General features: G+C 38.7%; 1 protein-coding gene across 4 annotated transcripts in view; it reads right to left on the bottom strand.

Moving 5' to 3' along the window:
* SHLD2 (shieldin complex subunit 2) overlaps positions 1 to 27740 on the bottom strand; it is an 87905-nt gene that overhangs the window by 51301 nt on the left and 8864 nt on the right. The window contains exon 2 of one of the 4 annotated variants that reach the window (XM_049646273.1): positions 22811 to 22946. The exons of 2 other annotated variants lie outside the window; for them this stretch is intronic. In XM_049646273.1, coding sequence (XP_049502230.1) covers positions 22811 to 22847 — 37 coding nt within the window. In that variant the 5' untranslated portion in view covers positions 22848 to 22946. Of the gene's footprint in view, positions 1 to 22810; positions 26366 to 27740 lie in introns of those variants that run through there. One more of the 4 variants, XM_049646274.1, reaches the window with a different exon arrangement.

Here is a 27740-nt window from a genome sequence, read left to right as displayed (position 1 = left end):
TTCAGGCTCTGAGCTGTCAGCACAGAGCCCAACACAGGGCTTGAACTCACGAACTATGAGATTATGACCTTAGTCAAAGTCGGACACTTAACCAACTGACCCACTAGACACTCCTATATTTTAAAATACAGTATTCAATGTACCACCATTTACCTTGAAGTTAAAAACCATTTCCCCTCCTATGTCAGAAAAATGTGTGTTCTCCATAGTAACTGATACAAGTGGTAGTAAAAAAAAAAAGAAAATAGCTTTTCTACACTTTAACCTCATTTAATTAATCCAATTTGTTACCTTATGTCATTGTGCTAAGAAGTGACATGGAGTACTAATAACCCATGTATTACGTACATTCATGTTGAACTCTACTCCAAACAATCATCAATAGCTACTAAATGCTAGTACCAGAATTTCCCATTTAAGATGACAGAACAGCACCACACTTTAGGTGACTTATGAAAGGTTAAAAGATACATTATTTGTCCTAAAAACAAAAGCAGTTGAAGTTTAAAGCTATTACTCATTCTTTCTTTCTTTTTTTTTTTTAAAAGCTATTACTCATTCTTGTAGCTAAACTAACAGCTACTAAAACAAACCTGTGAGCAGACAACTGATTCCCTAAATCTCCTTGCATAACCTTGACTTAATTTGCAACACTCTGGTCTTCAAGTGAGGCATCTGTCATGGGCCCATAGCCACGAAAGGTCCACACAGTGCAGGGAGCGTCCTTAGTCCTACGGCAACACTGCAGGACTTTGTCCTTCCCACTCCCTATTCCAGGCATTCACCCTTCTCCCGGTCAAGTCCAAGAATTTAAACAGGAAGCAAACCTGAATCTAGCTGCTTTTTTACCATAAGAATGCGGTGGCCAGACATTTGGCTTTGCCCAGAAGAGTCCTAGGTTAAGCGTGCTATCCTGGTGTCTTGTTCAGTTTCCCTTTTCACTGGTTTAGAGATAAATTCTACAGTCACCAAGTTAAGAACCACACAACTACATGAATAAATGCTCTAGCAGTGAAGAGTGTGCTTCCTGATACATTTTATCAGAAACATTTTAATAATAGGAACAATTTAAGGGAGAAAGGAAACATTCTGTTCAGTTTTCCTTTATGACTTCTTAAGTAATGAAATACTAATGGAAATTAGGTTGAATAGTATCTAAAACTTATAATATGCATTTGAGAATCTCACAACAAAGAATTAAATGAGGTAGAGAAAAGAATTAATATGTTTGGTAACTAAGGGGAAAAAGGGGACTATGGCTGTCAAGTTCTAGATAATGAAGCAACAGACAATGGTACTAAAACTTCTGGATCCAGTCTTCCCACAAAACATCTCAGACAGCAAGATGTTAACTTGTCCAAGGCTCATGCTTTCTCAGGAATTCCAGTCGAATGAGAAATCCTAAATATACCCTAAAATATCACACTTCACATCCCCCTCCCCCACAGCAAAAGGACTAAACTCTGAGAAAGGAAATCACAATCTCATACACATAAGGTGGGTCCCAGGGGTCTGCCTGCCAACCCCTGTGCTTGCTATCATCTCCACCCACTCCCTAAAAATATGAAAAACAAAACAAAAGGGAAAAAACAAAACAAAACAAAAACAACTTTGCAACTTAAGCCATGACCTTGCTTTATAAAACGTCACACTCAGCAAACGGCAACTTCATCCTTCCAGTTCCTCAAGCCAAAGAGCCTGGCATCCTCACTGATTGCTTTCTTTTTCTCATAACTTCCAATTGGTCATCAAATGCTTTTAGCCCTCCCTTTAAAATTCATTCAGAATTTGGCCACTTTGCTCCACCTTCGCCTGCCACTGCCCTGGTTCAAACCACCATGGTCTGGATAATTGGCAATAATAGTCTAATTGGTTTCCCTTTTTCCCCTCCGGCTCACTCTGAACACATGCCCCGGGTCACACAATCTGAAGGTAGTGGAGCAGGGACTGGAATGCAGGAAGTAGGAGCCTATGTTCCTAACCACTGTTCTCGATGTCCCTTTTCTGTCTTCACACATCTGTGCACCTAGAATCCAAGCTAGGACCCTGCCATTGAATCATGAAATATCCTCACAAAACACTGACTTATCTAAAGAGGTGTGAAAAAAACAAAACTTCAGTATAAAGACGCTTCACTATCAAAGGATTCCACTGGGAAAGTTCACTGTAACTTAATAATGAAGTAAATAATAAATGGCTTTTAAGAAAGCATCTTTTTTTTTATCCCTTCCTTCCTTCCTATCTGCCCCAATCCTCTCTCCCTGCCTCCCATCCCTTCCTCCCCCTACCCCTCACCTCTTCTATCTTCTCTCTCACTTTTTACTTTAACCACCTGACAAGGAGATGATAAGCTTCCAAGAAATTAAATATTCAAAATTTTAAAACCTGTTGCTTAGCTGGTTGAAAAAAAGTTTCGGATGATAGAGCTACCTACCTGACCTAACCTTACACTTTCTCCCTTTTACCTTTAATATCCTTAAAGTATACCCCAGCACCCAAGCACACTTGCATTAATATTCTTCCCCCAGACTCTTGTTTATTATTTTTTTAAACCTGAAGTATAGTTAAACATTCAATAATAGGCACAGAACTTACGGGTTCTGTTCAGTGACTATTGACAAGTGTCTACACCCATGTAACCATCACCCGAAACAAGATATGGCACATTTGCATGGACCTCAGGAAATTCTCTCCTGCCCTTTTTTTTTTTCCCAAGTAATCTCTGTACCCAACATGGGGCTCAAACTCATGACCTGAAGATCAATAGTCAGATGCTCTACTGACTAAGCCAGTCAGATGCCCCTTCCCTGTCCTTTTCTGAACAATTTCCCTCCCTCTCCAGTCTGTAATTATTTCCTGATCTCTATCAGTGTAGAATAGTTTTGTTTTTTCTTGGATTTCGTATAAACCATATACTCTGTTCATTAATGTCTAATTCCTTTCACTTCACACAATGGTTTTGAGATTCATCTGTGTTGCTGGGCCAATCTGTTGTTGGCTACTGTGAACACATCGCAATTTTTTTTCTCCATTTTGCTATAGACAGACATTTCAGTTGCTTTCAATTTTTTTAGCTATGGTGAATAAGGCTGCTATGAACAGTTTTGAATTCATAATTTCAAGGACATATTTTTCATTTCCCTTCATCAAATATTTAGAACTGACAAATCATCAGATAGATATGTATTTAATTTCATCAGAAACTGCCAAACAGTTCTCCAAAGTAACTGTACCCTTTTGCACAACCACCAGCAATGTATGGTTCCAGTTGTATCACATCATCCCCAGTGCTTAGTATACTTAGTCTTTGTTAGTCATTCTAGACGGTGTGAAATGGTATCTCAGTGTGAGTTTACATTGCATTATTTCCCTGTTGACTAAGTGATGTTGACAGCCTTTGCAAATGTTTATTGGCCATTACTATATCCTCCTTTGGGAAGTCTGTTCATGTCTTTTCCTCATTTTGTTACTGGACTATTCCTCTTTTGCTCATTTTGCTGTTGGGCTTTTGCAGTTTTTTATATGCCCCAAATACAAGTCCTTTGACACATAAAAGTGGTAGAAATTATTCTTCCATCACTGGACATTCTAATTGTTGGGTGTTGGCTTTTATGTATTGGCTGTATTCCTTTAAAGAGCGATGGATTTAGTTTGGGTACACGGTTGAGTTACTTGCAATTCATTTGACACTTTCCTAACTTGCTTCTGAGCTTTGTTAGGGTGAGTTTAGATAGGGCTGCAGTCTATGGCTAATTTAACCCCACTCCAAGATTTCCAGCCAGTGTCCATGTATGAAACAGTCCCTCCCTTCATGCCTAGTAGAAACACACACTATTCCAATCTCTGTGTGAGCTCCTGGAAGTGTTCGGTGTACTGAGTTCCAGTGTGGCTTTCTCCAGCATTATGTGGTTTCATACTTTGCATATGCAGATGAGTATTCAACAAAAGATTCCAAAGGACCCTTCTATAGATCTCCAGAGATCTCCTAGTTCTATGAATTTCTGTGTAGTACCCTCTGCTCCAGTATTTTTACCCCACAAATTCTAGTTGTCTTAACTTCTCTAATCTCTCCTGGGTTCCACTGGGGTTTCCTTACTCTGTGCTGCAATCTAGAAAGTGCCTACAGGCAGTATGCTGGGGCACCTATAGTGCTCATGTCATTTATTTCAAGGCTTGCCATCCTGCATTGACTGTTTTCCAATGTCTAAAAATACTTGTTTCGTATATTTTAATCCTGTTTTCTAGTTTACAATAGGAGGGCAATTTTCAAAGCAGTTGATCCTGCACACGAAGATGTACCATTTTTATAATAACTCTCTCTGTGTTATTTTTTAGTGGTTGTTCTCCAGATTAAAATATGCACCTGCTGTAAGTTATTATGGTCTACCTACAAATAAAAGTGTACTAATTCAGTCTATGAAATTTATGACAGCATAATTCCATTTCCCTCTTGTGGCATCCTCGTGGTATTATACTCTATTTCTATATAAGTTGTGAACCCCACATATGTTAATATTTTTGCTTTAAATAGCCAATAGTCTGTGTGCATATATTATACATAGCCAATAGCCTATGTGTATACATTATCCAAAAAGGTACCAAAAAGTTTTTCTATGTATTTGTGCCACTATTTACCATTTCTGCTGTTCTTTGGTCTTTTCTGTATACCCAAGGTTCCATCTGGTCTCTTTCATCTTTACCTCGTAGAACATTTTTTAGCACTTTTTGGCAGTTCAGATCTACTAGAGACAAATTCTTTCATCTTTGTTTTAAGTTTATTTATTTTGAGAGAGAGAGAGAGAGAGTACACCATGGAGGCGCCATGCACGCCAGGGAGGTACAGAGAGAGAGAAAGAGAGGGGTTCCCAAGCAGGCTCCACACTGTCAGTGCAAAACCCAACATGGGGCTCAACTCCACAAACTATGAGATCATGACCTCAGCTGAAATCAAGAGTCAGATGCTTAACCGACTGAGTCACCCAGATGACCCAAATTCTGTCACTTTTTAATCTGTGTGAAAATATCTTTGTGTTACCTTGATTTCTATAGACTATTTCTGATCAACATAGAATTCTAGGTTGACAGGGTTTTTTGTTGTTTTTTTTTTTTTTTCACCTTCAGCACATTTATGGCTATCATCCCATTGTCTTTAAGCCTCCAGTTTTTTCTTTTTTTTTTTAATTTTTTTTATGTTTTTACTTATTTTTGAGAGAGAGAGAGAGAGAGAGAGAGCGAGCAGGGGAGGGGCAGTGAAAGAGGGAGACACAGAATCCAAAGCAGGTTCCAGGCTCTGAGCTGTCAGCACAGAGTCTCACACGGGGCATGAACCTACAGACTACGAGATCATGACCTGAGCCAAAGGCAGATGCTCAACCAACTGAGCCACCCAGTTGGGCACCCCGCCTCCAGTTTTTTCTGATGAGTAGTTAGCCATAACCCATACTGTTATTCCCATGTATATACTGTATCTTCTATTTGGCTGCTTGTGCAATCTGCTCTTTAGTTTTCAGTAGTTTGATTATGATGTGCGTAGGTCTGGAATTTTGTTGTTGTTGGGTTTGCTTTTGTTTTGTTTTGCGTTTAGACTACTTAGGGCTTGCTGAACTTCTTGATTCTGTCAACTAAAGTCTTTCATCAATTTTAGAAGTTCTTGACCATGGTCTCTTCAAATATGTCTTCTGCCACTTCTCTCTTCTTTCTAAAATTCCAGTTATAAACACATTAGACTGACATTATCCCATAGGTGGAAGAGTTCTTTCCTCCCTCTCCCCAACTCTCTGTTCTCTTGTTTATCAATTTGGATATATTCCATCAACAAGTCCTCACATTCACTGATCCTTTCTTCTGATATGTTAAGAAGATATTAAGCCCATGTGACACATTCTTCACTTCTAATATTGTATTTTTCATATCTGGAATTTTGTTAAGTTTATTTATTATTTATTTTTTATTTATTTTGAGAGAGAGATGGAGAGCAAGCAGAGGAGGAGCAGAGAGAGAGAGAAGGAGACACAGAATCCCAAGCAGACTCCTCACTGTCAACACAGAGCCTTATGTGGGGATTGAACCCATGAACCGTGAGATCATGAGCTGGACCAAAACCAAGAGTCGGATGCTTAACCAACTGAGCCACTCAGGTGCCCCTTCGTTTCTAGAATTTCTGTTTGGTTCCTTGGTAGAGTTTCCAAGACTCTGCTAAAAATCCCCATCTTTTCATGCATAATGTCTACCTTTACCATTAGATCCTCTAGCATTCTTTTTTTCATAGTTATCTTTAAATCCCTATCTGATAATTCCACCAGCTGGATTATCTTTGGGTCTCTTTCTACTGGTTATTTCCTCTCCTGATATTTGGCCACATTTTCTTGCCTTTTCTTGTGTCTTGTAATTTTTTATGATAAGACAGATATTCTGTATAAAAATACATTAATGATTGAGGTAAGTAATATTCTACTTCTAGAAAGAGACATTACCCTTCTGTCAGGCCACTAGAATGTCCTCATATGTAAGTAATCTGGGCCTGGGCTTGGATGCAGCATTAGTTTGATACAGTCTATCACTGGCTTCAAATATTTAGAGGGTGGGAATCAGTACTTTCACTAGAGCAGGGCCTGGGATCCAAGCCCAGGTAGGATTTCAGAGATCTGCCTGTGCTTCACAGCTAAGCCATGGGCTTTCAAAACTGTGGGAGTGCTTTTATGTGTACACTGTGATTGAACAATTTAAGTAAACAGATGGCAGATGGTGTGAAACAGGTTTCTCACTACTGGAGTAAGAATTTACAGATAAACAAGGGGAGGAATTTAGAATGATCTATGTGGCAATGGATTTGAGTTGGATATGTCAATATGAACTCATTTGTATATATACAGATTAGTATACTTCCTGGCTCTGTCAGCTGAGAGGGCCTACAGGCACAACATCTCAGTAGCAACAAGCACATCTAACACCTAGATCTTGGTTTCTCCATTCACCAATTAAAGCAACCAGGGCTCCTTGGAGAAAAGGCTGACTCTAGGACCGTGGCAGGAAATATAGAAGATAAACCTGGAGCATCAGCAGTGCCAAAAAGTAAAAAAAGTGGCCATACACACACACACACACACACACACTGATGGGGGTATGTCAAAGAGGCATAGGAGCCAACTGAACCAGCTCCCAATGGCCAGAAGTGGAACAATTTCACCAACAAAATACAGTAGTATTGGATTATAACCTCAAGTACAAAATAAATATCCATGAGTCCATACTGTTAAAAGAATGATTGAACAAATAAATAAATGAGGGGAAAAGAGACAAATTTCCCGCACAGAACTCCAAATAATTTACACAGATACTCCACCCTTAAGGACAGGAAGAGTAACTACCCACTTCTTAAGTGTGGGCTTTGCACAGGTGACTTCCTTCCACAGAGTACAGCATGGAAAGAGAGGGAAAAGGAGAAACTTAAAAAACACTACCTCCATCACATGCTGAAGCTCAACATCAACACCACTAGGTCATGTACCCTTACTACGATGTGTAGTAAATGACAATTAATCTCTGTGGTCTTCCTCCCCAAAACCTAAAACCCCATCCTAATTATGAGAAAAATATGAGCCAAATACTAATAGGGGGACATTCTACAAAATGCCTCAACAATACTCCTCAAAACTGTCAAGGTCATCAAAATCAAGGTAAGTTGAGAAATTGCCACAGCCCAGAGGAGTCTAAAGAAACATGAAAACTAAATGTAACGTGGAACTCTGGATGGGATCTTAGAACAGAAAGAGGACTTTAGGTAAAGTCAAAGAACATATGAACAAAGTATGGATATTAGTTAAAAATAACATATCAATATTAGTTCATTACTTACACTACATATACCATACTACTATAGGTGTTAATAATAGGGGAAATTCGGTGTGGGGCATAAGGGAACTTTCTGTACTACCTTTGTGATTTTTCCATAAAACTAAAACTATTCCAAAAAATAAAGTTCATTTTAATTTTTTTTAAGTTTATTTATTTATTTTGAGAGAGAGAGAGAGAGTCAGAGAGCACAAGTGGGGAAGGTGCAGAGAGAAGGAGAGGCAGAATCCCAAGCAGGTTCCACACCATCAGCACAGAGTCTGATGCAGGGCTCGAACCCACAAACCACGAGATCAGGACCTGAGCCGAGATCAAGAGTCAGATGCTTAACTGACTGAGCCACCCAGGCACCTCTGAAGTTCATTTTAAAAAAAGAAAAAGACTGGGAACTCACTCTCTGCTTTAAGCATGACTGCCAGATTTTCCCATCTGTTAGGGAATTTTCTTTACTTTCCAGTCCCACACCTTGCTTTCCACAGCACACGTGATCTCTCTCAATCCTGTTCTTCCTCCCCAGCCTTCCTTTTGGAGGGCAGCTTCCAACGTTGTGTGAAAGCCTGGAATGAATTAGAGGAGTTTCTCTCACCTCTCCTGCCCCGTCCCCATTCCTTGGGGACTGGAAGCATCGAGTTTTCCATTAGAGTAGTTCCAGACTCTTGGGGGAAGGTCATCTCCAGCTGTTTCCCTGCTTTCAGCCCTCCTCCATAACTGAAAACCTGGGGTGCTTCTGGGGAGTTTCTCTCATCTCTCCAGGTCAACCCCCTGCTTGCTAAGGGTGGTTGCTGTGCACTAGGGGGGAGTTCTGTGGGCCTCGGGTAGGGTCTCTGTCAGCTCCATTTACTTGCCCCAGGGGTGTGGCTCATTACCCCTGAGCATTCAGGGAAGACCTGTAGGTGAGAGCTGGGGCCAGGTGCAGACTTGCCCTTTGGTATAAGAGCAGCCGGGGCTCCTCAGGATCCTAGCCCGTCCACACTAGCCCATCCACACCAGCCCGCACCAGCCCACCCTGCCAAAGTGTGGCTGGTTTCTCCTCTCCCCTCATCTGCTGCTGGAAGGTTCCTCCTCTGTGGGCTGTTCTATCCCAGAGCAGCGATGGGTTTCTTCTCTAGTGCGAAGCTTTCATTACTTTCTGGAGTTTGGTTCATTTAGGTTTCCTTGTATCTTCAATCTCTTCCAACTGAGCCAGCCAGGCACCTCCAAAATACAATGCTTTTTAAAAGAGACCTTGGGAGGGGCTCCTGGGTGGCTCGGTCGGTTAAGCGTCCGACTTCGGCTCAGGTCATGATCTCACGGTCCGTGAGTTCGAGCCCCACATTGGGCTCTGTGCTGACAGCTCAGAACCTGGAGCCTGTTTCAGATTCTGTGTCTCCCTCTCTCTCTGCCCCTCCCCTGTTCATGCTCTGTCTCTCTCTGTCTCAAAAATAAATAAACATTAAAAAAAATTTTTTTTTAATAAAATAAAAGAGACCTTGGGAATTAAACTTAGGGAAATTTATCAGAAAGAATAGAGAATAAAATAGATGATAATAAAAATAAATAAATAAATAAATAAATAAATAAGGAAATTGGAAGTCCACTCAAGATAATTTAATATCTGTATAGTAGAGGCTCTAGAGGAAAAAAAAGTCGATTAAATAATTCAAGAAAATGTCCCCAAGTTAACTAATGTAAGTTTGCTAACTGAAAATACAGAATGCCGTCTATGACCATACCACCCTGAATGCACCCGATCCTGTCTGAAAACACAGAATGCACAGCATAATGGATTACAAAAGTACACTTATACTAAAGCATATCTTTTTGAAATGTCAAAGCAGTAGAAACAAAGAGAAAATCCTACAAGCTTCCCAAGATGGAAAAATAGGTTACAATGGATGAGGAGTTAATGATTTCAAACTTTCAACAGCCACAGTATAAGCTAGAAGACAGTGGAATAAAATCATCAAAATTCTGAAAGAAAATGATTCCAGTCTGACAATAATACACAGCCAAACTATTAATCAAGGTTGAGAGAAAAATTAAGGCCCTTTCAGACATGCAACGTATCAAGTAATATGTTCCTATTCCCTTTCTTCAGTGAAATGTGGGAGTGAACTGGGAAAGAAGACAACTCAGGAGAGAAGAAATAGAAGATCCAACACAAAAGAAAAGAGAACCCCTGGAATGATAGCTGGGCTCTCAGAAAACAGAAGCTACCCCACACCAGAGCACCTTGCCCTGGGAGGCATTTCTTCAAGATGACGATGCTAACAGAATAAATGATGTGAGAGAAAACAGAACTTTGGGCAACTGGTAGAAATTTCTGAGTTGAGTTAGTGATGATAATGACCCAGAAATTCCTATACACAAGTTATCCCCTCAACTGAAAAGTCAGGTAATGTCAGTATGTCAAAGATATTACTTAAAAACCCACAGGTAAATCCCAAACAGCTAAGAGTTGAGGATAGCTACCTCAGAGAAAGGGGAATGAAGGCAGGGACTGAGAATTCCGGTTTGAACAATCCCTGACAAACTATCTAACTTGCTGAACTGTATAAACTTGAAAAAATATATACATAGAAGAATATGGAAGATGGGGAAAGAGTATAGAAAATCCACCTTAACAACTAAATCTGACCTCTGGAAACAAAGAAGTCTGACAAAATTGTCCCATAAAGTAAAAAATGACAAGAATGAATGAGTTTGGGTGGGGTGGGGGAAGAGTAAGAAGGAAGTAACATTACTTCCATGCTACCAAAACTCTGGTCCAATGCTCAGCATCAACAACAGAAATCCGTAAGTTTCTGGGCTCCATGTCCCTAGCCAGTAAAGTGAGCGTAACAGTATCTCTCACAGGACCACTGGTAGGCTTAAATCAAGATAGTGCACATGAAGTGCTTATAGCGATGTTAGATATAAATATTATTAACACAGTTAATAATTCACTCTTCTTTAAATAACCTAAATTCTTTTTTGATATCAAATCAGCCAATTCAACTATCACAATACTGAAGAGTTTACTTGAAGAGTTACCTTGTCTACTCAAACATCAAGGCTTCCAACCCTTTCACAGATGTCTCCTAAAAAAGAGGGAGGGAGATAAACTGACTATCCAAGAGAAAGAGAAATTGTTTTAAAAAATATTTATCACACTAAAGTATTGACTGTACCAGAAAAACTACCCAGGTCACCATGCTTTATCTTACAGGTTTTCGTTGATTATGATCAATCATTCACTCACTAAGCAAATCAGCAATTAGAATTGAAAACTTTGTACCAACTGTACATTAACTCAGTAATCCTGAGGCAAGAATTTTTCCATTTCAAAATAAGCAAAGTCTCCAACTTATGCACAGATTGTCTTCTCCAAGTTCAATTATACATTGTTAAAAAGCTTGAGAATCATTTTTCCAAAGAAACAAAATTATGAAATAAAGTTGAGACCCTGAGCAATCACCATAGTAAGTCCATAAGTACCTAAAAACCATAGAAAAAGAAATAAAACCACTTCTTTTGTGCTCCCACAGCTAGTAAAAAAAAAAAAAAAAAAAATAGCTCTTATTTGAGATTAGACATTATATGCCACATCTGGTTTCATTCATCTTTGTATCCTTTTAAACATAAACCATATAAAACAAAGTAGCCGCCTTCTCTCAGGAGCTTAAAATATTTACTTAATGAATGAATACCTAGAATTAAGAGTCCAGCTTTAACCATACTCTTTCCTATGGAGAAATGCATTATAATTTCCAACTGAAGGAACATCTTCCTTTATCCTGGCAACAAGCCCAGTTTGAACACCAAGAATAATACAGTGTCAGCAGATACTCCATCGACATAATAGTCATTCCTCCTTAGAAATCATATTTTGGTCAGAGATCACTCATATTATTGCTAAGTATATAAAAATCACTAAATTGGGTTTTCCGAATATAAAACTTGACCTTCAAAACTTCCCTGATTTCTTTCCCTTTTAATAGCAGCCATCAACATTTTATCTGGAAAGGTTTTTTCCCTAGTTTTATTGGGATTTAATTGACATATAATATTGTATTAGTTTAAGGTATATAGCATAACAATTTATGTACATATAGTACAAAATGATCATGATAATTCTAGTTAACACCCATCACCACATAGTTACAATTTTTTTCATCACAAATGTGATGAGAACATTTAAGATCTATTCTTCTCTTAGCAACTTCCAAACAAGCAATATAGTATTTTTTTTTTTTAAGAGAGAGAGCACACGTGAGCTAGGAAGGAACAGAGGGAGAGAGAATCTTAAGCAGGCTCCATGATGAGCACAGAGCCAGACACAGGCTCGCTAGATCTCACAACCCTGAGATCATGACCTGAGCTGAAATCAAGACTTGGATGCCTAAGCGACTAAGCTACCCAAGGTGCCCCTCAATACGGTATTTTTAACTATAGTCACCATGTTGTACATTACATCCCTAGAACTAAGTTATGTTATAACTGGAAATTTGTACCTTTTGACCACCTTTACACACTTCCCCCATGCCCCACCTCTGGCAATCACAGATTGGTTCTGTGTCTGGGCCTTTGGTTTTTTAGATTCCACATGTAAATGAGATCATACAGTATTTGTCTTTCACTTAGCATAATGCCTTCACGTTCCATTTTTTTTTTTTTTTTTTTTTTTGCAAACAGCAAGATTTCCTTCTTTTTTATGACTGAATGTTCCAATGTATGTGTGTGTGTGTGTGTGTGTGTGTGCCACATTTTCTTTATCCACTCAGCCACTGATGGACACTTAGGTTGTTTCCATGTCCTCAGTATTATAGATAATGCTGCAGTGAATAAGGGGGTACAGATGACTCTTTTAAGATAGTGATTTCATTTCTTTCAGATATATCCCCAGAAGCAGAATCACTGGATCAAATGGTCATCCTATTTTTAATTTTTTGAGGTAGATTTTTGATTTGCAGTTTCTGTACTACTTCAAGTTAGTACAGAAGCTTATCAACTGCAAACTTAATACCATGTTCCCCAAAAATACCAAAAAAAAAACCCACCCCGTATTAAAAGAAACAATATTCAAACAAAAAGATCTGATTAAAACCCAGTATTTCTGTAGCTCAAATGGAACTACCTACTCTTTGATATTTCAGAAGCAAAATAGATAAAGTTACCCAACACAATAACAAATTATTTTAGGCACCAAAATAACTGCAAAAATAACTGAAAATTATAGGTTAAAATTATAGAATTTAGTAAACATATCCAATATGCACAATGATACTGATTTTCATAGTTTAAAACCTGAGAGAAATTTACCTTAAAAAGAACTCCTTTAATTTTTCATTACTCTAAAAAAAACAATTCAATCTGTATAATATACCCAAACAGGAATAAAGATTAATTTATGCTAGAGAGAGAGAGAGCTCACTTCAAGCTTTTTTGAATGACTGATCATCACGTTTCTTCTTCCAAACACAAAATTCATATAGATTGTCACCTTAAATGAGATAAAGCATGGAAACTGCTTAAGCTCCAATCTAGTATCATAAATTACTCCATCAATGTTATTTCTCTTGAGCACTCTTCCTGCTCTAAAATTCTAAACCCCCAATAAAACCAACTTACTTTATTTCTTTATAATGCTTTCATCATATGTAAATGTATGAAGGCTATCTAAATATTTGTTAGAACAAAGGTAGGAGGCTGAAGACTACTTGATGATGACTACTGACAACAGAAGCAGAGACACACGTCATGTCATCAGCTGAGGAGACAAAAGCATCCCTAGACCACCGACTACATGAACACAACTAAAGATTTTTAAGTGAGGTCTATATGTGATATTTTTGAAAAATATTTGTACATCCAAGAAAATTTAATCATAATTAATTAAATCTATGTTGACTTTCATTTCAAGAATGTTTTCTGTAAAAAGAGCAATGTGCAATGTCTCTGCATTGGTAACCTATGTAATAAAACATGAAACTCACTAAGGAAAAGCAGAGCAGGAACCATTAATGTATCACTTTTAGAGATCTATCCTTATGTGAAAAAAGTAAACATCATTAATTGCAAGCATATTCCAAACTTTTAGGAGAATTAGGTGGATTAAGAAATAAAGATTAAGAGGGCATAAAGAATTTGACACTCTTTCTATGATTTCAATATATTTTATAGGCAAATTGACACATCCATCTGGCTTGTCAGAAGGGCTGTCATAATATTCTCAGGTTAACATTTTAATAAACGTTTTTCTCATTTTTCCAAGTATCTTAGCATTAAAAACTTCATAACATGATGTCACTGCTTTGGAAAAAGTCTGGTCGTTCCTCAAAAAGTTAAACATAGAGTTGCCATATGACCCAGTAATTCCATTCTAGCTATATACCAAGAAAAAGTGAAAACTTACGTCCACACAAAAACTTTCACAAATGTTCATAGTAGCATCATGCACAATAGCCAAAAAGTGGAAGCAACTCAAACATCCAACTGGATGGATAAATAAAATGTGGTATATCCATACAATGGAGTATTATTCCACCCTAAAAATGAATGAAGAATTTGATATGTACCACAACAAAGACAAAACTAGAAAACCTGCAAAGTGAAAGAAACCAGACACACCAGGCAGTATATGGTACAACTCCATTTACATGAAATATTCAGAATAGGCAAATCCATAGATATGTAAACGGATTATTGGCTGCCACAGGCTGGGAGAAAGGGGAAATGGGGAGCGACTGCTTCATGGGTACAGAGTTTCCTTTGGGGGTGATGAACAAGGTCTGGAACTAGATGTGGGGTGGCTGCACAAGACTGTGAACATCTTAACACCACTGAAACTTTTCGTTATGTGAATTACATCTCAATTAATACAAGAAACTCTATGTCACAAAAAATAGACATTGACATCCTATCAGAGAAACATGGATTATTTTGGCAGCCCTTTAAAAACCTTATGGCTGCAGGGGTGCCTGAGTGGCTCGGTCAGTTAAGCATCTGACTTTGCCTCAGGTCATGGTCTCACCATTTGCTCCAAATAGAGCCATTTGCTTTATATACATTATTACTTATTTCAACCTCATGATACTTTACAAGACAGGTTAACTAACTTATCTAAGTTCACAACAGTAAGTTGTAAAGCCAGAATTGAAACCAAGGTCTGTTGGGCATACAACTGTTTTTGCCAAAACATTCTGAGTGTTGACTACAAAAGAATATATTTTCAGTTCAATTGGCAAACGTTCATATTCTCTCCTGAACACGGTTTCCAAGTGGTTAGGAAATGAGAAAGAAAAAAGCGATTGAGAAGAACATTATTAAAGAGTAAAGTGAGGTGTCTGGAAAAACATGCAATGCATTCTGTGCCCACTATATGCCACATGTGTGCTGGCATGACCATTGAACTGTTACAACAATCCTGGGACATAAATACCGGTATTTCATTTTTTACATAAGAGGAAGCTGAAGCTTAGAAAGTTCAAGAAGGTCCAAGTTTAAAGACATCACAAGGCACAGAACTGGGATTAGAAATCAAATTCAGTTCATCAATACATATTTACTCGGTGCTTACTAGATTTCAGGGCTAGAAGAGGCACTTAGAATAGAATATTAGAGATCCCCCCACATACAGCTCAAACCAAACCCATTTTCTTTTCACTTAAGGAGTGAGTCATTGTGAAACTGAAAAATCCCTGTAGATTTTTTCCTTTAATAGCTTTGTTTTAAATATTTTTTTTAATGTTTATTTATTTTTGAGACAGAGAGAGACAGAGCATGAACGGGGGAGGGTCAGACAGAGAGGGAGACACAGAATCTGGAGCAGGCTCCAGGCTCTGAGCTGTCAGCACAGAGCCCGACGCGGGGCTCGAACTCACGGACCGTGAGATCATGACCTGAGCGAAGTCGGACGCTTAACCGACTGAGCCACCCAGGCGCCCCAATAGCTTTGTTTTAAATAATTATTCATGCTGGGGCACCTGGGTGGCTCAGTCAGTTGAGCGTCCAACTTCGACTCAGGTCATGATCTCACAGTTTGTGGGTTCGAGCCCCACATCAGGCTCTGTGCTGACAGCTTTCTTGGAGCCTGGAGGAGCCTGCTCCGGATTCTGTGTCTCCTCTCTCTTCCCCTCCCCCATTCACGCTTTGTCTCACTCTGTTTCTCAAAAATAAATGAATGTAAAAAAATTTTTTTAAATAATTATTCATGCTTTGGTTAGATGTGTTAAGTACTGCCCCCTCAACTCCAAAGCTGACTGCCAGGAAAACTGAACAAACTCTAGTAGCAAATGTAAAAATAGAAGCAATTCTGTCCTACATGCATGATTTTGAACGTACTGCTGGATGGAGAAGACCACTTTGGAAAATACACTTCACATGTTCTGAAAGATGAATTAAACCCTTTAGCATTCTATGAAGCTTCTAAAGGTCTATCAGATGTTAAGTGACAACAGTGAAATTTCAAAAAGAACAGGATAAGTCAGCACCAGAGCTGGTTTAACATTAATAATAAGTGATCTAATAAATAGGCCTATGTTTGCCCAGTCAGGCTTTGCTTATTATGTCAGTTGGAAAGCCAGAAGGAAACTGGTTTTAACTCCCATACAACCTGTATCAGGACAACATCACTTTATCAGAAATGGAGCTGATGTCAGCATAACATTGAGACAGTTCAAATTTAAAACTGACCTTTCTTTTCTAATTGTTTTTGCAATTCAATCATAGTATAGAATTGAGGGCAAGCAACATTTACTGAGAGCTTTCTATGTACCAGACATGACATGAATCTTATTTAAGTCTCATAGCCACCGTGCAAGATATTAACTTTGTCTTTTAGAGGAAGAAACAGAAGTTTTGAGAAGTGAAATAAGTTTTCTAAGGTCACACAGCTTTCAGAGAGGCAGAGCCAAAGCTCAAATTCAGATGTTAGTTATCATCATGTTCCAGAGCACTAAAAAGCTAACAGTTTCTTACCTTGTAAAGAAAATTTTATAAAAAAAAAAAAAAAAATAATAATAATAATAATAATAATAATAGCAGAGAAAGCAGAGTAACATAGTGATTTGGATTATAAACTGATTTAGTACCTCAAAAGTAGTATAGGGTGATGTTGACCTATTAAAAATTCCTGGGAAGGTCACTGTGAAAGAGAATATATAAGTGTCTTAAAGTTAAAATAATAGTCTTTTAATAACATTTAAAATTAAAAAATAAACATAATACTGAATATTATCAACAGAGAATTAAGTTAAAAAAGAAAAAAAGGAAAAGGAAAAGTTCTATTCTAAAACAATGGTGTTTAAGAGACTGGACCAGTGTAGGCTGGCTTAAGGTAGCACTTCCCGGTTAACTCCATGAAAAACCAATCCCTATAAAAATATGGAAAGATAATGAGATAATATAAAGATATGGAAAGAAATGCCAGACTTAACACTAAGCCAGTCTTCTTTCCAGTTACAAATAGTACAACATAGTGCTTAAAAGTCTTCTGGAGTCAGTCTATCTGGGTTTGAGTCCTGGCTCTTCTACATACTAAGCCATGACAGTGACTTTGGGCATGTTATTTCACCAATCTGGACCTCAGTTTTCTCCTCTGTAAACAAAAGGAGGTAACTGCAGAAGACAGACTTGTTGTAAAGATTAATATATATGGGATTGTTAGAACAGAGCCTCAAAATACTAAGTACTCAATAAATGTTAAATTGTCAGTGGTAATATATCATTGCCCTGAGTCTTTACTAAGCTGCTGAAAATTGATGCTCATTATTAATCACCAAATGGGGAAGGGATATAGTATGCAGTTTCCTCTCAAAATTACATCATGGAACCCACTTTTTTGCAGCCCATCAAAAAGACTGGTTAATGTGGTTTTTTTTTTTTAATTTTTTTTAATGGTTATTTATTTTTGAGAGAGAGAGAGAAAGTGAGCATGAGTGGGGGAGGGGCAAGACACAGAATCTGAAGCAGGTTCCAGGCTCCAAACTGTTAGCACAGAGCCTGATGCGGGGTCACATCCACAAACCATGAGATCATGACCTGAGCCAAAGTGGGACGCTTAACTGACTGAGCCACCCAGACACTCTGGTTAATGTCTTTAAAACAAAAAACAAAAAACCATACTCTGAGAAATAATAGAGAATTCCATCACTAAAATAAAATGTTAAAAAAAAAAAAACAAGAACAAAAACAAGATTGGTGCTTCCCAGTTGGTGAACACATCAAGGTGCTGGAAGGGTGATGTGTCCAGAATGGGCGTGGAAGTGCTGTTTCCCCTATGCCCTGCCCTACCTGTCTCTTCCATTTGGCTGTCCTTAAAAATAAACTAGTAATACCTCCTTACAGATTCCAGCACATGGATTCAGTGTCCAGAACCCATACATGTAGTGGAATGAAATACCATTTTATTTTCCATTCCATAGCCTGCATTGGCTTCAATCCGTTAAATACTGCCCCCTAAACTCCAAAGTTAACTGCCAGGAAAACTGAATAAACCTTCAGTAGCAAATGTAAAAATATAAGCAATTCTGTTCTACATGTATGATTGTAAACATACTGCTGGATGGACTGATCATCAGATCATTCATTCAATTATCCAAAATACTGTGTGTTACCTATTCAGTCATGATCCAGCCTGCAATCATCTGAATAAGAACAAAAAATGTTTCCCATTATCAAGATATGGCCATCTATGTAAGTCTCATATCCCCTGTATAGATTTAAAGTCAATATTCAGATGGTGTTTTTGCATTTGATGTTTACTGTGCCCATTTGTGAAATTTACAGTCATTGCTGGAAGTGCCAACCATGCCACCCTATCACTAAGAATTTTTCTAAGCAATATGTGTCAGGATCTTCAGAAATGTGTACAGCCTTTGATCAAACAAATCCATTTCCAAGAATCTATACTATGCAAATAAATAAAGAATACACAATAAAATTGTATGCAAATACACATATTGTAACATGGTTTAATATTCTAAAAAATTAGAAATACAGTTGACTCTTGGGGTGCCTGGGGTGGCTCAGCTGGTTGAGTGTCCAACTCTTGATTTTGGCTCAGGTCACGATCCCAGGGTCATGGGATCGAGCCCCATGTAGGCTCCGTGCTGAGTGTGGAGCTTAAGATTCTCTCTCCCTCTGCCCCTCTCCCTCACTTGCATGCTCGTTCTCTCTAAAAAAAGAAAAGAAAAGAAAAGAAATACAGTTGACCCTCGAACAAAGCAGAGGTTAGGGGCATCAACTCCTACACAGTCAAAATTCTGACCATAACTTTTAACGCCCCAAAGACTTAACTGATAGCTATTGTTGAGCTGAAGCCTTACCAATAACATAAACAGGTGATTAAAACCTACTGGTAGGTATAAAAACAGGTGATAAAATACCTACTGGTATGTAGTATGTACTATATACTGTATTCTTAGAATCAGTAGGCTAGAGAAAAGAAAATGTTATTAAGAAAATCCTAAAAAAGATAAAATACATTTACAGTACTACATTGCATTTGTTGAAAAAAATCTGCATGGGCATGCCTGGGTGGCTCAGTTGGGTAAGTGTTGACTCCTGGTTTCGGCCCATGTCAGGATCTCACGGTTCATGAGTTGAACCCCACATTGGGCTCTGTGCTGACAGCATGGAGTCTGCTTGGGATTCTCTCTCTCCCTCTCTCTCTACCCACCACCCCCTGTCCCACCCCCCAGCCTACCCCTGCTAACATGTGTATGGGCTTTCTCTCACTCTCAAAATAAATAGACAATTTTTTAACCTGCATATAAGTGGACCTGCGTAGCTCAAACTTGTATTGTTCAAGGTCAACTATACTCAGAAAGTCTAATTTTAGGGGAAGGGTTAAATACAGAGTGGTATATTCATTGTATTGTGCAGTCATTACAAATGATGTTATGAAGGTTATGAACAATGCTATGTGAAAAAGCAGATTACTAGTTTAGGTTTACAGTATAAGCATAATTATTTACCTAAAACAAACAAACCAACAAAACACCAAATAATCAAAATTTAAGAGAAAAACTCAATCTAAAAAGAAAGACACCAAAATACCAAGTGTGGTTGATTTGAGCCATAGGTAACCCTTCCTTCCTAACATCCTACATTGTCCAAGTTTTCTTTACTGAGTGTATCTTACTGTTAAAACATTTCTTGAAAACTCAAAAAAATAAAAGGTTCAATTTTTTTTAAAGGTTGAATTATTCTCTCCAAAATTGTCATTAACTCTTACTTGCCACCACTTGCCTTTGAGCTAAAGTTCTAATATGACAAAAGAAACAATGTGAGGCAGATCAGCCTAGTGGTTAAAAAGATTTTAAAAAATTGTGGCATGTGATTTCTTTTGAATATTATCTATTATTTTGTGAGAGGCAGAGATAGTTATATATCTAAAGAAATCATGTTTTCTGCTGGGAGAACTGTTCTTGGTTTGTATAGTGAAATCATACATACCAATTATTTCTTTTTTTAATTTATTTTCTTTCTTTTTTTTAATTGAAGTATAATTAACACACAGTATTATACTAGCTTCAGATGTACAATACAATGATTCAACAATTCTATCTGTACATTACTCAGTGCTTATCAAGGTCAGTGCTCAAGAGCACACCAATATTCTTAGGGCTGCGCAAAAACACCATGTATCATGCTTCTAAGTATTCCTTGCCCCGAGGAAGTCTGAAAGCATATTTTAAATATGCCAAAGATTGGGCACCTGGGTAGCTCAGTCGGTTAAGCACCCGACTTCGGCTCGGGTCATGATCTCGTGGTTTGTGAGTTCCAGCCCCGCGTCGAGCTCTGTGCTGGCAGCTCAGAGCCTGGAGCCTGCTTCAGATTCTGTGTCTCCCTCTCTGACCCATCCCCTGCTTGTACTCTGTGTGTGTGTGTGTCTCTCTCTCTCAAACAGGAATAAACATTAAAAAAATTTTTTTTTAATATGCCAAAGATCAACGTAAAACCTTTGGCTTCAAGAAAGGCATTTTGGGAGAGGTAAAATTTTGAGAGTATTATTTTGCAACTTTATAATTTGACACATTTTCTAATTTTAAAAATAGACATTTAATATGTAGCATTTCAGGTTATACTTTTTAACTTAAATATGACTTAAATACTGCTGCAATAGTATTAAATTTTTAAGTCATGAAGAAGATCATTAATCATCCTTACTGCTAGTCCCTCCTTTTGGGACTCAGAATTTTTTACATACCCCTTCAAGCTGGCATCAGGTTTTCCAAAGGACTGATGACCTATGATTTCTCACCCCAATTTGGACTCAGGATTATCTCTACCTACCTACCCACCCCTTAGAGACAAGTCTGTCCTGGTCAAAAGATCACATGACCACCAATTGCTTCTGCCCTGCCATCCTCCTTACCAGGGCTAGGCCTTGCCAAAGAAGAAAACACCTCCGTGCTAGGGTTCTTCATGACATGCTGAGCAAAGGCCACAGATTGCTAAACATTGCTAAGTAGACCTGAAAATAATGAAGTCATCCAGTTTTGTGCACAACCAGTATCTCAGTCTGTCAGCATAAATACATTTTCCCACAAAATCAATAAAAATTTTGAGACCAGCTAAGACTACCATGTTTTTCATCACTACCACAATCATCCAAACCTAAGCCCCTCCAATTTAATTCCTCTTTGTCGCTGCACTCTGATCTCATTTCTGGTGTGTACTCCCCCTCCTCGACTAGCGCACATGTCCAATAGCTATATTTCCTGATAACCCTTTACATGTTCCACTGTAAACAAATACCCTAAACCTTGAACCAATTGAATAACATTCCAGCAGTCTTTCTGTCTAAACTAAAATCTGAATGCAAGCTATTCTTTCTCCTGCTCAGCCAAGGTGAGGCATGGAGGTCATTCTTTGTTCACCAATGCAGTTCTTTACCCTCATATAAAAGTACCTCTGTAGAGGTTTATGTCCTGTTCCTGCCTTTCTCTCCTTGTTTCTGTCATCGACTGACCTCTTGGTCACTCTCCCACGTTCACTAAAGACTTTGGAACAAAGTTCATAATCTTCCCAACCCTTGTCCTAGAACCATTCTGAGCAACTTACTTCCTCTGTAGCTGGCTCCTGTTAACACCCTAGCTTTACAGTTCCCTTATCTGTTCAACCCCCGTAACCTTCACTTTCTCTCTACTTCAGAAATCTGCTCCATAACCAGCTCTTGCAGTCAGTCATAACCAGCAACTGCTCCTCCTGTTTAATCTGAAATTTAACTTAATCTTAAATTCCAATATCCAGTCTCGACACTTCATATCCCAGCTGCTACTTTCCGGTTTCAAAAGTTACCCCCTATTCAGCTTAGCCTCAATGGCCCATCGCTTTAAACCCTGTCACTGCTGAAATCTCTTGCCTCCCTTTCTGCCACACTGGCCCATTAGACGGGGACTTGTTCAACTTGTCTGCTCACTCAGGTTGAGAGTATTATTTCTGCTTCAGAAATAATGGGGGGAGAAGATCACTCATACAACTATATACACCAGAGCCATGAAATATGTGTCATTACAATTCGTCTAAGTAATCCATTCCATTAGCCCTCTCATTTCCACCAATGGCCTTCTGAAAATGCTCCCCTCTCCTCAAACTCTCCCCTACAATCACTATTTTCTTACTCGATAAACTCAGCTAATGACTTTAACCTCCCCACACTTTACTGAGAAAATTAATCAAGTGTAAGGAGGCCCCAAATCCCTCACCTACCACCCAAACACTTTTCTTCCTCAACACCATCTCTCCTTCCGCTACTCCTATGTCAGTAGAAACTATACTCCTACTCCTACTCCAGCCCTATATCTTCCCTCCATTCCCACTAATCCTGAGGATAACATTCAGTCTCACATACTTCCTTTTGCCTGTATCAACTTCTCCCTTTCTGCCAACTTCTGTGTAGTGCATAACCATGTTGGAGTCACTCTCATCTTGATACAGCATGCCCTCTACCTACTATCCTTCAAGTTTTTTTTAAAAGAATGTCTGCACTTACTGTCTCCACCTTCTCGCAACCTTTCACCCTTCATCATCAGCAATCTGGCATTTATCTCCACCACAGACGCTCCATCGATGCTCTTCTAAAGACCGTCAATCAGCTCCTTGTTTGCTCAGTCCTTATGTCCGTTGACCTATTTGAGACATTTGACACTGCTGACCACTGTTCCTTAAGACTTCTCAGTTTTCATTTGACAACCAGAAACCTACTTTATGACCAGAACTGGGGATAAAATGAGGAACATGACAGAGTCGAGCCCTCAAGGAGCTTAGAGTCAAGTGGGGAAACTTCTATGATAACTCATACTCTTCTTTCAACCTTGCAGATCACTCCTTCCTTTCTCTACTCGGTGCTCAGAGACTGACGTTCCCCCAGGACTCCTTCCTTTGCTCTTCTCACTTCCATCCTGGGATTACCATGTTCACACTGCCTACTCACTGATGATGACCAAATATATATCTCTAGTTTAGAATTCTATCCTGAATTGTGGACTCACTTATTCTATGAAAAGATATTGGTACTTCAATATCTATCTTGAGAGTACTTCTGATGTACAAAAGTTTTTAATTTTGATAAAGACAAATTTATCTACCTTTTGTGCTTCTGGTGTCATATTTAAGCATTTTTTAAAGTTTATTTATTTTGAGAAAGAGTGCACGTGCCTAAGCCAGGGAGGGGTGGAGAGAGAGGGAGACAGAGATTCTCAAGCAGGCTCCACACTATCAGCACAGAGCCCAATGCAGGGCTCAGTTCCATGAACCATGAGATCATGACCTGAGCCGAAATCAGGAGTTGGATGCTTAACCCACTGAGCCACCCAGGCATCCCTGGTGTCATATTTAAGAAACTGTTGCCTAATATAAGATGATGAATATTTACACCTACATTTTTTCTAAGAGTTTTATGGTTTTGGCTCTTACATTTAGGTCCTTAGTCCAATGAAACCACAATTCTTGAAAGTTAAGAATTTCACGTGCAAGATCTAAGGGTTTTTTTTAATTCTCAATTTAAAAAAAAATTTTTTTTAAGTTTTATTTTATATTTGAGAGAGACAGAGACAGAGCACAAGCAAGGGAGGAGCAGAGAGATGGAGACAGATTCTGAAGTAGGCTCCAGGCTCCAAGCTGGCAGCACCGAGCCCGACGCGGGGCTCAAACTCACAAGCAGTGAGATCATGACCTGAGCTGAAGTCGGATGCTTAACCAACTGAGCCACCCAGATGCCCCAGGGTTTTTTTTAAATTCTAAAACCCTGGCTTTCAGCACCACAGACCAAAGCAAGAAAACTTTCCTGGTAGAGTTTATACTGTAAACTACAGCATAGAGGAAGTAGGAGGTGCTGGCGTAAATGCAATTCTCCCACAACAATTGAGAGGACATAAAAACCTGAAGGAGGAGTACAGAGAGAATGGGGAGCTAGAAAATAGTTAAAAGTTTGGAATTCTTACTTCCTATCCCATCTGCGACTATGTCTTGGGGCGAGAAAGGGTGAGAAAATGTTTGTGGGTAAGGACTCAGACTAGAAGATAACTGTCTTTCCCTTTTGCAAGTTATGGTCCAGAGAACTGTATGTCTTTTAGCAAAAACCTCGCACCTGCCACTATATCAATGTGGTAGCTCAGTAACAGCCAAGGACATGCTCATACTATATTCCTGAAAAGCTGCCTCAAAGACCCAAGCACACCAGCATGCTGTAGAAACCATTAAGAAGTTTGTTTGGGGCCACTGGGCCCAAAAGAGCCCAGAATTAGGGTGGATCCAGCACACACAGACCTGCTGACCAGAGGTCAGTAGTAGCAGGGACATCAGCTTCAGACACAGCACAGCAGGCAGTGCCAATCAAGACTAAGCCAGCCAAGGTACAGCTCAGCAATGGCCAAAGTCAGAAAATGGCACAAAGATGAGATGCCCCCTCCTCAATGCCAGGAAAAATTATAAAGCTTCTCTACCAATAGCCCCAACCCAGAAGAAAAAAAGGAGAGAGCTATGTGGAAAAACTGAATCCTTGTAGAATGAAGCACAAAAAAATAAAAAGCTGAAAACACAAAAAGAGTAGGTAAGAAACACAGAAGATAAAGTGAAGGAGGACAGAATGGGGTAGAGACAGTATTTGAAGAAGTAACAGTTGAAAATGTTCTAGAACCTAAAGGGGCCCCTGGGTGGCTCAGTCAGTTAAGTGTCTGACTTCGGCTCAGGTCATGATCTCACAGTTCGGTTCTTGAGTTTGAGCCCTGCGTTGGGCTCTGTGCTGACAACTCAGAACCTGGAGCCTGCTTCTGATTCTGTGTCTCCCTCTCTCTCTGCCCTTCCCCCACTTGTGCTCTGGCTCTCTCTCTCAAAAATAAACATTAAAAAAGAAAAAGAAAAAAGAAAAGAAAGTGTTCTAGAACCTGAAAAGATTTGCATCTCCAGATTCAAAAATCGCAAAGACAAATATGCAACAGAAGATATCAGTAAAGCCAATAAACTAGTCAAATGAAGAGACACACTGTCTGGTGAGCTGCCTCCCTAATCTCTTGCCATTTCTTCTTCTGCCTCTCCCTCCCTCCCCAACAGACCTACACATACACACACTCTAGCCACAATGAACCAAGGTGCAGTTACCTAACGCATATCATTTTGATCAGGCTTTTTTGGTTTAAAAAGACATTTCGACCAGCTCTGTAAGTGGGGAGGATATTATTAAGAGACACATGGATTAGAAATAAAACTAAAATTGGAAAGCCATCCTTCTGACCAAGTCACATCACAGGTTTCTGGCCAGCATTTAGACTGGACATGGTTGGGTATCTGCCCAAAAGGCAGTCAGTCATCTGTAACCTGAGGAACAGGATGAAGGTCACAGGGTACCAAACGTGACCATCAGAAAGAGCTGAGCTAAGAACACAGATCACGGATAAGATCAATACTACAGCTCCAGGTAATTCAGCAAAAAGCATGTTGGTCAATATGACAATTTGGCTAACATGACAATTAAAAAAAAATCAATCTGTACCAATGCTAATTTCTTAATTTTGATAAATGTATTCTGGCTATATAAGATGTTATCATTAGGGGAAAATGGGTGAAGGGAACTCTGCAGTATCTTTGCACCTCTTCTATATATCTAAAATTATTTCTAAAGAAAACTTATTTCAGAACAAATTATCATTAGCATAATTACTTCAAAATAAAAATAAAATTTAAGAAGTGGAAAAAATGAATATATCTAGTCATTGTTTTTTCAACTGTTAGTATCTTAAAATATATCCTGGAGTGCTTTTATGTGCCTAGATACCGATTTTTAAGCATTCTTCTTTCCTATTTCAGAATTTTCAGGTCTTAATCTACTCTTTAAAATTCAAATTCAGGGGTGCCTGGATGGCTCAGTTGGTTAAGCGTCTGACTTCGGCTCAGGTCACGATCTCTCACGATTCGTGAGTTTGAGCCCCGCATCAGGCTCTGTGCTGACAGCTCAGAGCCTGGAGCCTGTTTCAGATTCTGTGTTTCCCTCTCTCTCAGCCCTTCCCCCCATTCACCTTGTCTCTTTCTCAAAAATAAACATTAAAAATTTGTTAAATATATATATCTAAAAATAATAATAATAAATAAAATAAAATAAAATTCAAATTCAGAGTCAGGCTGGGGGATTGGTGGGGGGCCAGGGGTAAAAACAGAAGAAAAAAAATAAAAAATCAAATTCAGTTTTTGCCAGTTATTACTATTTTAACTAATAACTATAGAGAAAAATTAGGAAGATTTAAGTTTTTCATCATGAGAACCAATATGAGAAAAAGTGACTTGGATTAGAAATGACATGAGTCTGCAGAAATAGGTTAGGAATAAATGTAACTATCCCTTGTTGTCCCATCTGTTATGTTTCTGAGTTCAGACAGCAGATCTTGGATCAGCGAGGAATGCCTGTAGTTGAAAACGCACAGTCATTGCAGACTGATGGGGCAGTCTTCCTATTATTTTCATAGGCACACTTTTAAATTTTTCTCTAAGAAAATGTTAAAATAAATGACAACCATAAGAGGTAAGGAACTGGAATTTCTCAAGGTTCAGGTCTTTTAGTTTTTTGCTTTTTTTTTTCAATTTAATTTTTTTCTAGTTACTTTCAAGCCAAGTGTGATTATTTCTCTCATATTTCCTTCACTTTTTTTGGTGTTTGTATTTCATAAGAAAAGAGGCGTGGCAATATGAAATTACACAAGATAGTCAAAGTCTGTCATTCTTTAGAATACTTATTAAAATACACCAAACAATTGTTATTCAAAAATAATTCCATTTTATATCTGACCTAGAAAAAAACACATGAAAGTATGGATAAATACCTGCTTTCAAAAGAGCCTTTCAACACAACTTCCCTTGCTCTTGAAGTCCTGACACCTCTCCTATCTCTGTATCAGCACTTTCGCACTGATACACTGTTACACGCTGATACTTCATTTTTTTTAAGTTTATTTATTTGCTTTGAGAGAGAGAGAGAGGGAGAAGCAGAGAGAGAAGGAGACAGAATCCCAAGCAGGCTTCATGCTGTCAGCACAGAGCCCGATGACAGGCTTTGAATTCACAAACCGTGAGATCATGACCCGAGCTGAAGTCGGACGCTTTACCAACTGAGCCACTCAGGAGCACCAATACTTAATTTTTTTTTAAGCCTATTTATTTTTTTTGAAAGAGAAAGAGAGCGCAGGAGGGATACTGAGAGAGGGAGAGACAGAATCCCAAGCAGGCTCCGTACTGTCAGCGGAGAGCCCAACTTGGGTCTTGATCCCACAAACGGTGAAATCATGACTTGAGCCAAAATTGAGTTGAACGCTTAACAGACTGAGCTACTCAGTCACACCAACACTTAATTTTTTTTTAAACAGCTGGCCAGAACTTCCACTGTGGGTGGCTGGTGATATCAATTTCTAGAATCTAGAAACCTTTGTGTTTCATTG

Source organism: Panthera uncia, chromosome D2 (assembly GCF_023721935.1).
Source record: "Panthera uncia isolate 11264 chromosome D2, Puncia_PCG_1.0, whole genome shotgun sequence".
In the NCBI taxonomy this organism is placed as follows: Eukaryota; Metazoa; Chordata; class Mammalia; order Carnivora; family Felidae; genus Panthera; species Panthera uncia.
Note: the sequence above shows the minus strand (reverse complement) of the source record. Positions and strands in the feature narration are given on the sequence as shown.